We start from the raw sequence: 15,523 nt of genomic DNA, 5'->3' as shown, positions 1-15,523 counted from the left end.
TTATAGTAACTGTTGTGTTCTTTGCTGCTCCACTCAAAAATTGCTGTTGGATATGAAAATAATTATTTTTTCCAGTATAATTACGCAAGCAGTAGGTTTATATTTGCAGTTTCAATTTTTTAATTGTTATCATACATTTTCAAAGCTTGAATTCAAAGGCCGTGTCTATTAATATTTGATTGATTTATTTATATTTCAGTTTGACTTTATCGCGAACGTTTGATTTACTTTTGTACATAAAATAATGTGATGGTTTTTGTTCAGTTATTTATTTAATTTATTTCATAGCCGTTTCGTTTCAATTGGTTTTTGCCGCAAGTGATTTAAGCGCAGCATGCCAAGTCAATAAACCAAATTATTCATTTATGAAGTTAGCTCCCCTTCAACGCACTCACATCTTCGACTTGAATCAATGCAGGCCCCCGCCTCTGAAGTCTTAAAAGACAAGTCGAGTGCACAGTTTCCAGGCCGTTGCAAATCACTTGCAAAAATCTGGTGAGTAATGCAAACATAGAAAATATTTATGGCATATAAGCCATGTTGCTGGCCTGCAATGCCATAATTCAAATGGCTGTGGAAGGATGAGGACCGAGCCGGGCCAGGCCAGGCACTGCTCCCCGAGATGTTGGATGGAAGGCCGTGGAAAAGTTACGGAAAGGCGGCTCCGGGCTGCAGCTGCTGGAATTCGAATTCATATGCAAATGCTGCAGAGGAGGCCGCGCCGCATCGGGGAAGCCTTTGTTAGGCAAGTGGAACAGCGACCTAAGCAAAACTGGCAACTGCGAACCGAAAATTTCAATAATTCAACAGCGCAAAGCGGAAAAAGTCACTCGTTGAACGATGCAGATGAAATTTTAATGAAATACAGATTCATGCAAAAGCCACACACGCTTGCAGTCCCAGGAAGCACACACAGTTTACATTCGCATTCAGCTGTGGTCATTCAAAGAGGACACCCAAAAAAAGTCCAATATTCCATATCAAAAAGGAGGTTTTCAAATATTTTTATTGGAAGAAATGCCTACAATTAGTCGAATAAAATAACTGATGACCTGAAAACGTCAGACTTCTGCTAGCTCTGGCATTGAAACGAAATTAAAGAATATTTCTAGACACATTTTATACCGAAAATCGTTCGGATTGAGGAATGCTATTTATAGTATCGTATCTGTAAGGGCTCACGACGTATGACGCTCGATGCTGTAGAGTATAAAAACATGGCTCACACGCAGCGGCAGTGGCTGACATAACAAAAGCTCGCTGTCTGACTCTGTCGCTGACTGGATGTAACGCCTAAAAGATTGCTACATTTTCGCAATTAAACACAGACGCACGCACACCGACACACTGCATCCGCATCCTCATTCTCATCCTCGCCGACTGCGACTCGGAGGACTGTGTGCGTTGTGCAGCTACACATGTTGCTATTTGGCAGCTATTCCCCAGCAGCGGCAGCAACAATGTCATGCTGACAACATAAGCGCATAAAACTATAGTATGAAAATTAATTTGTGCGCCACGATTTCGCAAAAGAGACATACATACATACAGAAATAAAAAGAAGAAATGTAAGGAAGGGGCAAAGGGTCCGGATGAGTGGAAATAATATATGACGGTTTGCTGCAAATTTCATTAACACTGAATTGCCCCATTCTTTTGTGAGAAATTGTCTGCTGGGCACCATGCATTTTACGGCCAATTGTGTCGAGTGCATTATATGGAAATTTATGCAGCTCTCAGCAGCTCGCAGTAACCATTAAGCGGATATTTAAAGGATTTATCCCAAGGGCACTTCAATTCCATCAGCGGTCCAATAATAGATGGTCGATAAAATCCAAAGTTAACTATAAATCGTTGAGAGTCTATCATGGCAGAATGAGAATCAAACTGAATAATTAGCTTTAAGTTTACTGCAAAATATCAGTTCTCTCTTTTTACTAGAAATATCTGATTAAGAAAGGCGCAGTGCAGGCAAGTTTTAACCTTTTATGACTGCCGGTACCTTATACTACACGTATGGGGGTTTCAACCTTCACATTTAAACGTAGCGACACGCTGTTGAGATTTCTGGTAGGTGGCACTCGCTGGCGAATCAATATCGTGGCTAATACCATCCACGACTGTTGCTCAGGTGGCACTGGAGAGTGCATATATCTCGGGTTAATTAATGTGAATTGCAGAGGCCCCGCTGCGATCTCCTCCCCGCTGGCCAATTTTTGGCACAACGCCCGCTGACTTGTTCACCTGTCAAGGGTCTCTCGGCGGGCGCCTTGTCTACAGGTAATTAAAGGCGAGTGGCGGCTCCCCTCGACGGAGAATTTGCATATGGCAAATGGCATATGCCGTGAGAAATGGCAACTGTCCTCGTTGAGAGTCGTGTTATTTGATTGTTGACAGCCGTCGTGGCGACGGTGTGCGCGTCGTTTGTTCATAGTTGTTCAGTGGCGGCTTCCCCGATGAATTTCGCAGGCTAACCACTAACCAGCGGTAATTTAGCGGAACTTATTGGGGTATTTCAACGCGTTAGAAGGCTTAATCGGTGAGCAATTTGTGCTACATTTTTTAGTTGGTGCCCAACTGTTTGCAATAAACAGGCATAACTTTAATCAAGGCATTTATCCCTCTGAAAACGGATTCCGCTTTCTCCTTTGTGGTCTAAAGTGCATCTCTGGGACTGCGCGTCCATAAAACTGTCAGAGCCATCTCGGAACATACCCAGGACAGAGAATAATTTGTGTCTTTTTAAATGATTTTTATTGTCGATGCGATGGCAGCAGCGTCAACAATCCTGCTCACACACACAGACACAGTTGCTGGCCAAATATCGAAGATAAATATTGGCTTGGTGGGAATAAGCCAAGGGAGGAAGAGAACGAGCCAAATCGAAAATGAATTTAAATGTGGCTTTGTAATAAACGAGAAGAGTTACTCTTCGACCGAATGAATTATGCAACAATAATTCAATGAAGCCGCGCCAGAGTATGCAATAAACCAGGAGCTGTCGTTGGTCTGGTCATGTCCTTTTTCGGGCAAAGCGATGATTACCACTTTATATGCGGCGGGGCATGGCTCTGGGCAATGGAGGTAGTCTCGTGCAATACGTCTCTTGCAATTACCAGAACAACTCAGGACCGACGTGCCTGACAAACAATTACCGAGCCACCGCCACGGCGAGAACTGGGAAAAGTGGGCCACAGAGATGTCCCGCCTCGGGGAGGCCGGATCCGGGCGACAGTTTGAGTAATTATTGAGGCTGCACTCGGAGGCAGCAACAATCGCCAATCGCCGTCCTCTCGCACTTTTTGGCAGCAGACAACTTGTGTAATTGGAAATTAAATTACGACGTCTCCTGCCAGCGAGAGGCTGTAAATCAAGGCATTCTGTTCATTTGGGCGTAAGCTATTGCATTCATCAATCTAAATCGCAATCGAAAGGCGCCGATGCCTGATTGGAGCAGAAAGCTGATTCGCTTTGGATCTAATTGTCTGGCCTTGGTGGAGGATTTCGTTGAATGTGTTTGCTATAACTTAGGATTTCTCAATATATTTGAGGCATAACCTTGGGGCAAACCTAAGAATACTCCATTTTAAAATGAATATAACCAATCTCTGTGTAAAGCAAAATTCCACAATAGCTATTATTTTACTTGAATCCATATCAACCATATCAACTCTAGACTTCTGCACTCTGAAATGTGCAGCCCTAATGCAGTTATTTATCTCAATGTCGCCATTCTGCTTATTCATAAGTTTCCCTTTCCGACAGATCCCTCTACCGACGGCCAGTTCATCGTTTAATTCCACCTTTATTACTATTTTTTGCTCTCTCATTTTGCGACTTTTGAGGGTGGCGTGAGCGGTGGGCGTTGGGCGATGATGATATTTTTCGCATTTCTGGCGTCCGCCATTTTGCCGCATACTTTTTCTTTATTTTCCAGCTAATTTACTAGCTCTTGTTTTTGTGCACGAGTCGTTCGGGGCTGCATACATAGGCACGGAAACGAATACACATAGAAATCCATGTCTCTCTTAGCGACTCGAGTGGCAGGAAAAGCGGACTGGGAATGACGCGGGCGTGGGTTCCTGAGAATATAATACATTTTAGACGCCGCCATTCGCGTTTGCTGTTTGCTTTCTCCGTTTTGAGCACTTTTTTCCAACAATTCTGTCCGAGAACACGGGGTATTCAGAGGTACTATTGTGCGACTGGACCGGCAACGCTACAATTGTCCTGCATTTATTGTGAAGAATTAAAAAAAGTACCTGATAAAATTGTAGCTTAATGCAATAATGCTACCAGATCACTCGGAGTTAATCACTAAAGCGAAACTCCTTTCAAGTTATTAATCGGAACTTGCTCTAAAATATTTAATAGTTCAAGTCACAAACTAATTTGTCATTATAACATAGTTAATTGTCTTTTAGTGAAGAAAACTTTGGTTACCTAATGAGAATCGTAGTGTCGACCAGAGCAGCGTTCTCGCTTCGTTGAAACCATCATTGTGGACCGAGCTCCGTCTTAGAGAGAGATTTTGCTTTGGCCACGTTCTGTTTAATTTTGTGCAAGTTTTGTGTTTTATTTCGCATAAAGACTTATATAACGCCATAGTTGATTCGCTGCTTATGCTAGCCAAATAACAGCGCAGTGCTAAGTTTTTTAATTTGCCGCCCCTCAGCCAGGGCTCATTAAGTGGATCGTGAGCCGAATTACGAGTGTCTGCGGCGGCTTAAAGAGGCAGCTTAAAGGCGCCTCGCGCCCTCCGCCATCTTGCATTTTTATGACACACATTCCGTGTTGCCATTAGCCTTTTACACAACATTTGGCAAGCGGCGCCAGTCGGTGGGGGCGGCCTGTGGCTGCCAAGCTTTTTCGGGCGGCGCATTATCAGGCCGATACAAAGGCACATTATGCGCTTCCGATTCTCGGATTTTCGTTATGCCTGCACTGCTTCTCTGGCATTTCCCTGTCGCTGCGCCGTTATGGCATCGCCTCGAAACGGGGCTAGTCGAAAGGAAAGTGCCACGACCATATCGAGCCGGCTGACTCCTGCCAACAGCACAACTTGTCCTTATTAGAGATGCCATTCGAACACTGGTGTATGGGTAGCTCTTGACACAGAGCAAGATGTCCCTGCCTGCCCCCCCTGAGTTTTGGATACACATTTTAGATGTATGAAAAAACCTTGTTCCCAAATATAAAGCTTAAATTGGTGATTGTTAAATGCTTATTCCGTGAGATTTTTAGAAACAGAGATCAAATTTGAGACTTAATAGCCTTAAAAAATAAGAAGGAAGGAAGAAGAAAGGAAGGTTGAAACAGTAGTACTAATCAATAATATAAATACGTTTGAGTCGGGATACTTATGAATGTCGAGTTTCAAAGTTTGGCCTTAATGCTTATACCTTAAAATTTAAGGTTTAAATAATGTAAATACCTTGTCAGATTGAATATTTAATATGTCTCTTAACAACATATTTGTAGACGTTGGAAAACCAATACCTTGGCTTGTCACTAATGTTAGCGAAATATGTGTAAAGAAATAATTCCAAGGGGACTATCTAGACTATCATAAATCTGTAGCAATATTTCTTATGCTAAGGTATTTTAATATAGATAGTAAAAATATGAAAATATTGAGCATACGTAGAGGTTTACCCATATATAGGATTTCGAAATACTTTTAAAGACCTTTTCGAACTGCTTTAACAAACTTATAAGAGACCGTAAGGATTTATGTACTACTAAAATTAATATTGATCGCCTTACAAATATTCTTTTTATATACTTATAGAAACCTATATCTTAAGACCTATGTAAGTATGTTTGAATAGGTCTTGAAAATACCGATGTATCACTATACAATCATGAAACATTGAGAGACTCCCAAACATATAGAGATTATCATAGATACCAAGCTACAAGCATACACTTAAAATACAATCCTTAAACATGCACAAGACATATATAATACATAAAGTAAACAAGCTGAGACTGAAGCGGACGTTAGGAACACCGTCAACTTCCGGAAGTGGGCCAGGTTCAGCCCGGAATTACCTCGAGATGCTCGCACATGCAGATGCCCTCCTCGCAGTAGGCGCAGATCTGTAGCTTGCGTCCGTTGGCGCCCAGTCCCTTGAAAAGCAGCTGAGGCTCGTCGGCGAGCAGCGGCTCGTACTGCGTCTGCTGGGCGCCGGCGCTGAACTGCAGCTCCCGCAGCTGCCGCTTGAGGCCGCTGCCGGTATCCTGCTCAAAGGCGTCACTCCTGCGCATTCGGTAGACACTACACTTGCGCTCCAGCTGTCCGGGTGGCGGGTGCATCGGCTCCTCCTCGTCGTCCGCCTCGCCGGCGGTCAGGGGCTGGCGCTCCGCAGACGCCTCGAGCAGCTCCTCCGGCCCCGGGCGCCGCAGCTTGGCCACGTGACCAGGCGAGGCCATGGGCGTGGCCGGCGTTACAATGATGGCATCATGGTGGGGCACAAACATGGCGGCTGCGCCAGCTAACTCTGCCTCCGCCTCGGCCTCGGCCGCCAGGGCGGCAGCCGCGGCAGCGGATGTGCTGGCCAGCGGAGGAGACGTAGGCGTGGCTGTCTCCAACGAGGTCACTGTCGTTTTAACGCCGGCCACCGCCGATGGCGTCGCTCCCGCTCCTGCTTCCGTTTCCGCATCCGCTTCCGTTTGCATGTGCAGCGGCAAGGTCGCCGTGGCGGACTTGTGCAGCTGGCCGGCCGCGAAGACCGGCTGGAAGCCGGCAGTGCTGCCGGTGCCGGAGTGCCGGTGTACCAGCTTCGGTGAGACGCGTCCGTGCGAGGAGGCGAACTGTTGGTAGGGCGTCTGGTATGGCTGCGCCTGCGCGTGGGCGTGGGCGTGGGCAGGTCCATGGGAGTGCGAGTGGGCATGGGCGTGGGCGTGCGAGTGGGAGTGCATGCGCAGCTGCAGCACCGACTGGGTGTCGCCCTCGTCGATTGGCAGTAGGAGCTTCGATTGCGTCGTGTAGGTGGCGCTCAGCTTGCGGCCATGCGGCTGTGGCGCCCGCAGGTAGTTCGTCGGCAGCTGGTGGAACTGGCGCGACTGGCCGCGGGTGGGCGTGGAGGCGCCCTCGGCCGCGGCATGATCGCCGGACACGAGACCGAGCCCGGCGGCCTTCGGTGGATGTAGTTTCGCCTGTAGTTGTTGGTTCTTCTTCTGCTGGCGCTGGCGTTGGCGCGCCTGGCGAGAGGCCAGCGAGGCGCCGCCAGCAGCTGCATACATCTTGGTGGTCGATTTGGGTCTCGGGGATCGGGGAGCTTTACTCTAGTTGGAAACTAATCCTAGGAGCTGCAGGGGTTACATTCGGGGTGCGGGGTGTGCTGGGACCTAAGCTAGCTGGAACCTGACTTGCTGAGCCTAGTGAATGCTGTGATATAGGGATCGTTCCGACCGAACTGGCTGTACCGCCTCTTGTTGTGTGGCTTTTCCGAGTCCACTAGCAATATCTTAGAGCTGGTGTAAAACGAATTAAAAAACTCTTAGCAAAACTCCTGTGGTATCTCTGTTACTACGCTGTCCCTGTAAAAATTACTCTGTGACAGTGCCCCCTTGTATCTTGTGTCTGTAGCTCGGAATCGTCCAGCCAGCTTCTGGTGTGTGTGGTGTCCTGTTTGACATAAATGATTGTACTTTGGATTACTTGCTTAAGCTTCAACCGAACGGCGTACGCATACAAAACGGCTCAAAATAACTTCGTGAAACCATCGAAAGTAAACTGTTCAATTTCCAACTGAAGGGTCTGTTACAGGTTTAACTTAGGCTAGGGTTATCTGAGAGCTACATGTTGCGTGCATGGTCGCAGTGTTCAACTCTTCCTATTCGTATATAAAAAAATATATTTCAAAAAATTTGTATCGCTGTCTAGAGTTTTGCTTTGATTTTTGTTCTCTTTTGTTTTCGGTGTCTATTAAAATATGTTTTACAAATATTTCAATCTCTGCTTATAAACATTTAAAAAATATTACATCTCCACAATCAAATTGCATACATTTGGGCGTATTGTCTGTGTGTATCCATCGACATGTTTCTAGTTTTAGCTGGAGCTGTGCTGGTATCTTAGTGGTAGTATGGCAATATAAACGGAATACTTTGTTGAAATATACGCACGTTCTGCTTAAGCCGTGTTGTTTCTGAATTGCATTGCATATTTTGTCGTTTACCTAGCTAATAATGTCCGTTTCGGTTATCAAAAAGCGCCTAAATTCGAAGCACACTCATCTATATATAAACATCCATTCAATATTATTTCTATTAATTTCTTTTGCCTCCTGGCTAACTCTTCCAGCTCCCTGGTTACGCAAGTGAACTGTTTTCGCTAAATATACTCTGTTGTGACCTGCTCTGCACTCTGTTGCTGGCTATCATACATCCATCGACTAAATCAGGTTATCATTTCCTACCCTACCCTACATCTGCCTTTCAATCTGGGTTTCCTCCTGGTCGAAACTCGTGTTTGCCCTCGTTGTTACTGGCCCATTGCACATTATTCTCATGTAGATTTCGGCTGCATCTAAACTTAGCCTAAAAGACGGATTTACTGCAAGGAACATGTGAACAACATATTATGCGTAAACGGACTTAAGATTAATGCATATTGATAACACCGAATATTACAATTTATTTGCTAACGCTGTAAGAAAAAGAGGTATGATTGCATAATGGTTATAAGTAAAATATGTTAACTTGAAGACATAAACACCGCAGTTGCAAAGTTCTCAAGGGCGCATACAAGTTGGATACCTATCAAGTCAACATCTTGTGAGTAAAACCACTGTCCCAGAATCAGAGGAAGTAGAAATATGTAAGGTTTTCTAATTTAAAACCACTTACTTTAAGCTTTTTTTAAATATTATTTACATTTTAAAGAACATGAAATACAAAAGTTATACACAAAAGTATTTTTAACCCATTTGTCCTATGTCATAATTTATTTAAGAAACGAAGAATTCTTCTCCCATGTGAATACTTTGCTTTCATTCTTGTGCCAGCATATAATTTTGTATTAATTTGTAGGAAAGCCTATTTCTCAGTCAAGGGATTTTAAACAAAAGTAAAAATATTCGTACATTCGAAGCTTAATTTAAAATTTTTGGTTATTGGCCCTACGATACGCATTTTAAATATTAATGCCAAAAAAAACAATTTCATCCCAATTGAAATATGTATATCATATTAAAAGAAAACCCCAATATTTGCATAATAGGGGCCATTTTCGTGTTTTCACACAGAAAGCGTTGGAAACTTTCCGAACTGACGTTTAGTCACTTTCTACGTATGACAGCGCTTATTAAAAATTAGAAAATAGCATAAAAAATACCTATAAAGTAAAAATATATTTAATACTTAAATTATATAAATACCACCTAATAAAAATCTATAGCCGTAAACCTCTCAACCATATAATTTAGTTCTCTGACGACTTGTAACCTTAACTTTTACCATGGCGACTCCGTCTGCATGGGCGGGTATAAAGCGCAAAGGCTTCTGAAGTCCTCCAAGCAACTTCCTCCACTTCCCCTAATTTCATTTCCGCTGCCATTTCAACACTTTTCACTCGGTGCCGTGTTCCACTAGTGCTGGGTTTTTCTGCACTACACCTTGGGCAACTATTTTCCCTGTGACCTGCGTAGTTTCATGTTGGCCAACTTCATTTGGTGGCGACAATGTTTTAGGCCCTTAAAACAGTTTGTTGGGCGTGTGTATGTGTTTATATAACAATTTGTACGGCTTTTGGCTCAGCCCAGCACGCACTCAAGGCTAATTAAAACTCAACCACGGCAACGCCCCAAAAAGCAAAATGGTAGCTAAAAAGCAAAAATATAAGGAATATAGGGGCCGACAATGCCAGCTGCCAGGTATATACTACTGGCAACATCGCGATACATTTGCACCGAAGTCGAAAGTTGGGCCAAATGTGCTGACGCTGACGTGTTGCTTGGCTCTGCATTTTATTTTATTTTTGGCACAAACAAAATGGCCAGCAATGGGAGCAGACACTCGTGTACGAAACAAACACGCTGACGAGCTTGTTTAAATTGGCTTCCTTTGCGATTTAAGATTTCCGAGCGTTGCTATCGGATATCGCATTTTTTATTCTACTCAACATTTACCAGAAGGAATTTAACGTATATATTAAGTTGTCAATATACAACTTTAAAGTCTGTCTTAGGTATAAAGGTAGTGCAAGTACAAGTAAGACAATAGAACCTGCTGAAGATGTAGGAGTATAAACTTTCAGGGAATTGCCTCTCAAAATAAACATTTATAGTTATAAAATATATCTCCATATATCCTAAATACGAATTGATAACTGTTTAGGTTAAATTAAATGCATTCTGCTGTGTAATAAGCTTTTAAGCCTTCACAAACCAACACAAGGCCAATTAGGCTTTCGTTACTAATTGACACATTTACCCAGCCGCCATTTTATTTGCCAGCCTATTTGCATATTGACCATTGGTAAGCAAAAATGTCAACACACGCATGTTGCTTTTTTAAAGATATTACGCATGCAGACCGCAAATTAAACTGGGCCAGGAAATATGAGTTTAGATGATAACCATTAATGCTGCTCCCCATTCGGGACGAAGGTCGCAACGCCCTCAGAACAGAAACAATGAAAATCGATAATACATATTGCAAAATAATAATAAGATAAGATAATAATAAGATAATAATATCACAGAAACGGAGTTATTTTGTACACCTTGGAATAGAAAGTACATTATACGGTACATTCCTATAAAAATACAGAAAGTCGAAATTTTAATACCCTTTCCATTTTCTTTAGATCATGGAGTACATAACCTACAGTCGAGGTCGAGTGTCACCCACTATGTGATACACGGTACCCAAAGCTTATGGGTAAATGGAGAGATATGCTGATAAGAAAACATGTTGCTTACTCCCAGATAAAAGTAAATGTTGCTAATAACTTACTCCAAAATACAGGTACATGTTGCTAGAAACATGTTGGGCAATACCCAAGGATGCTTCCAAACGAAATGTAGATGTTGCACAACGTCAACATACCTAGAAATTTCATTGTATGATACCTCCCATGCATGATAGAATTATACAAGGTAGTCCACTCGGCAAAATCATAGTCCCCTGATGTAAGTGCGAGTGAAATAGCATTCAATAGTTAGTGTGAGTGAAATGGCAACATAGTGCTTCGATTAACCCGTACACGGTGCATGGGACTAAAAGTTTCCTTAGTTATGACAAGAGTGGTATTGTTTATAATTTTATATTTATAAGTTTTGAATTTGACATAATTCTTTGTTTTTGTTGTTTAACAGCCATTCTCTTGTTTAAGCTCTTAATTCCAAAGTATATGCGTATCTTAAAATAAATAATAAATAATAATACATATAATAAAATAATAAATATAAATTCGAGTTGATTTATTTTGTTTTTAAATGTCGATGATGGTTTCATCAGACCTCCATGCGAAACCTCATCTACGTATGTAAATGTAATTTTTTTCTTGGCCACTTAAGGGTTAAAGCTCTGAAAAAAAAAAGCCGTCCACACACAACCTTTCAGTTCGACAAGCAGGCCATGCACTGACATTAATGGACCAAAACCCGAACGACTTCGGCAGTCGAGTGGACTACCTTGTATAATTCTATCATGCTCCCATGTGTATTAACCGACTTTACTAACATTTTCGGTCTAATTTTCTATAAAATTGTTTACATTAAGCCAAATTGGACTATGATACGGGTTTTTTGGATTGGTGAGAGTTTGGTGGCTGTAGTTCTTACAGTCTCAGATCCGTTGGTTTATATGGACAGACAGAAGGGCATGGCTAGATCAATTCGGCTACTGATGCTGATTAAGTATATAAATACTTTATAGAATTAGAAATAACCCTTCAGTGTAAATTCGCACTTACTTGCCATCTTTTATATTTACATTTCATAAAATGCATACAACTGTAAGGAAGTGCAGTGGCGCAGTACCGAAATTTTTGCGATTAAGTCATTTGTACTTTGGTTTACCTTAGTGCGCGATGTGTGCACACCCCCGCATGCACATTCGACGCACAAGCAGCAGTCAAAGGATCCAGAGAGGCCAAGGGACCACCCACTTGCACACAGACACGAAGTGGCAGCTGCGGCTCTGGAAGTTGTCTACGCAGCAGTGGAAGGATACGCGTAAAACGGACGGTTAGCGAAGGGATGGCACACGGGATGAGCTGGGAAAGGACTTTCCCCGCCACCGCAACCGCTTGCTTTTGTGTAGCACTGACGAGCGGGTAGACTGAGATTGAAATTAAAAATTAAATTTATTTCAAGTTGACTTTTGTGGCGTGGCCAACAGATTGAGTTTTTGTTTGTCGTTTTAAGTCCGCTTTGTTGCTTTATTTTTGCTCAGCAGTGACCGTGTTTTCTCAGGGTAACTAATGAATGTTTTTTGACAATTAAAAATGTTTCTTTTATTAAAGCACTTTTTCATTATAATGCAGATGTTAGTGTAGGTTAAGGTTTATATTCGATATATTTGAGTGTTTCAATAAAGACAAAGTTCGTCAGATTTCGACAACATTGCCATGCAAATTTGTCAATAAAATAATTTTCCGCAAGTGCGGAGCTTTCGCACAGACAGGGGCATATTGGGGCAGATACCAAAATCGAATTGAATTCGCAGATGTATGCATATGTATTACGTACATAGTGTAGGAGAGAATTCCGGCCAGAACCGGAAATACTATTGATTATCGCAACAGCGAGTGCCAGTAAATGTTTATTTTCGTTCATTATTCTCTTTCGATTTCAATTTCAATATTATCTACAGTGTTTTTCCGCGCGGGGAAAACATTTATGTGCCATCGCTTTCGCTTCCTTCCTCTAACTCTTGCTCTGTTTTCCGCTTTCCCTTTCGCCGTCTCCATATTTTCTTGGCAAGAAGCCGTCGCTTGATGTCTTATATAAGTAAGTGGGGCGGCAGTGAAAGTATTCGTTCTTTTTTATTCGCGTTTCAATTCACTTTTGTCTAATAAGAAGTCATCGGAGCGCCAAAAACCCCTTGCCTCTACTGCACGCAGAGGGATGTGTGTGTGCTGCACAGCAGTGGCAGTGGCATTCATAACTTTTTAATTTTCGCCTCGTTCCGGTTTTTTAATTAAAGTGTTACGCGAACAAACTGACACTAGGCTCGTGTACTTGATTCACGGACATGGACTGACGTGCAGGGGTCGCCGTCTTGGCATCAGACACTTGCCCAAAAGCCAAAAACCCATTGGAAACCTGCATGTCAGACCAAGTTCATAGAGTTCTCTATGAGTGTCAGAGTTGTCAGTTTATAGCGACGATTGAACTTGAACAGCGAAACGTTTGAATGTTGGGTGTTAAAGACCTTTACAACGATTTTAAAGAATTACGAGATTCTAGTTTTAATAGTATCGATTCTGTTCTGATAAAAACGTGACGATTCCTAATTGTTTGAATAGATTACATCTGAATTATCTACAGGATAGCAGAAACACAATTAAAATTCGAAACCTCTAGTCAGAAAAATTTATATCAACGAAAGTACTTAACTTGACCCTTAGTTTAGTACTCATCTTATATTCTACACACATCATATTGCCATTTTTTCTATGCTGAACCTGTAACCAACCAGCCATTACGCAGTTTGAGCGTATGAAATAAATTCTGCTTAATTGCGGCCCTTAAAGCCGGGAGGGAGCGCAATGTTGCGTAGAATGAGTCTCAGATTAAGACAAAGCACCGAAGCGAGCCGATGCACCGCAGGCAATAAGGCAACAGGCTGGCCCAGTCCCAGTCTCAGTCCCAGTTATAGAACCCCACTGCCACATGAATTACAAAAAAAAAGAAAAGTGCACTGGCTGGAAAAAACTTCAATAAAGTGCTGTGCTGGAGTTGGCCTGGACGCCATTGGCCATTACACTGGCCCTGGGTAATGGCTACAATGAGGTTGAAGCAAAAACCGGGAGGGTAAGGGGAGGAGCGGCAAAGCCAGGACCATTCGTCCGATTTAAGCGCGCATGGAAACCGAGCCCGGTGCAAATGACATAAAGTGCAAGTGAAGCCCGTCGTGTTTATTGCTTTTTATGGTGCCGCTTAATGACTGCATTTCCATATAGGTTTACGGGCCAAGGGATTTTTTTGTAAAGGACGTTTTGCTAAGACTTTAAACCTTATTTTTCAGAGGTTTGTATTGCTAAGTAAACAATCCAATATTATATGTTTATCCTATCTTTTTGCGGATGGAAATGAGCTTATTCTGGCCAGTTAAAAATAATGTTAATTACAAAGCAGTGTCTGATTTATAAATTCTCCATAAAGACGCTACATAGTCTCGGCTTGATTTCTGATGAAGCGATTGAGACCCCCTCCTAACCTCGGTCGCTCAGATTATTTATCTTGGCTTATGCCTTGCTGCTGTCCCTCCAGAGTGGTTCCAAATTATAATGGCAACTTTTTATTTACTCGCAGCGCTTGTCCTCGAAGGCCATAAAATATCACGCCTGGCCTTTTTAGACTCTAGCCGAGAAGTTTGCAACCAAGCTGACCACGCCCCCTCCCTCCCATTTCCCCCTGGCTTCCACTTGAAACTTGCACTGGCAGTTTGCTACATAGTTTCCTGCTGCTCTATCTCTCCTGCACTCGCCGCATTACTCAGCTGACCTCTTTGTGCGCGGGTGTCGAAGTCTCTGAATTTATTTTTGCATCTTTGCATTCTCAACAATTTCACAATTTATTGTTTTCCCAGCATTGGGGTCATTTTGTTGGAGGCAGGCCCTGCTGTCCTTAGCTGGCCCCTCGTCGGGCAAAAACAGCAGCAACAGCAAACAAAAAGGGCAGCGAAACGAGGTTAGTTTTGTTTAGACAACCTGACCTAAGGCCCAACTCGTGGCAGGGAGAATGGAATATCCGTATAGAAAACAATATTAAGATAACCCAAAGACAATGGCTGGGTCTGCATAAAATGCCCGACATATTGACACACTTGGCGTATGATTGATTTTTCCCGATTTCCCCGACTCCCTCGTGGGCCCCTTTAAACTTGCAACCTTGTCATTTACAAGCCTCCCCTTTCACCAGATAAACACGTAAGGCAGGAGGTAGGGTACTTGTTGATTCAACGGCCGCAGGGGGCGGCTCCCACTGACACAATCAAATCAGAAAACAAAGGTCCCGCCCCCTAGTTCCGACCCAATGATAACAGCCCATTATGGTTGTTGTTTATTGGGGAGGGCAGGGGAAAGCAGTCACCTCTGCGATATAACACACAAATATGGCTGTGTAAATACATCGAATGACACAGTAACAACCACTGCAAACAGCCATCAGCCATAAGCCCAGTACCCCGACTCGTCACTGTCATTGTTATCGTATCTACTCAATGTGTCCCTCGACCTTTCCCACGGACCCAGTCCCTGGTCCCTGGTACCTGGTCCGACGACAATGGCAGTTGGCTGTCACAGACCAGTCAGCCAGGTGGAAATCGGAAGAGCAGCGCGTTA

At 43.1% G+C, this 15,523-nt stretch overlaps 1 protein-coding gene across 1 annotated transcript in view; it reads right to left on the bottom strand.

Annotated features, from left to right (window-relative positions):
* Positions 1–15,523, bottom strand: part of LOC108086222 (uncharacterized) — a 90,915-nt gene that overhangs the window by 21,789 nt on the left and 53,603 nt on the right. Inside the window, exon 3 of the mRNA XM_017183092.3 lies at positions 6,055–8,656. Coding sequence (XP_017038581.1) covers positions 6,055–7,248 — 1,194 coding nt within the window. The 5' untranslated portion in view covers positions 7,249–8,656. The remainder of the gene's footprint in view (positions 1–6,054; positions 8,657–15,523) is intronic.

This window comes from Drosophila kikkawai, chromosome 2R, assembly GCF_030179895.1.
Source record: "Drosophila kikkawai strain 14028-0561.14 chromosome 2R, DkikHiC1v2, whole genome shotgun sequence".
Lineage (NCBI taxonomy): Eukaryota > Metazoa > Arthropoda > Insecta > Diptera > Drosophilidae > Drosophila > Drosophila kikkawai.
This window is presented reverse-complemented; position numbering and strand designations above follow the sequence as displayed.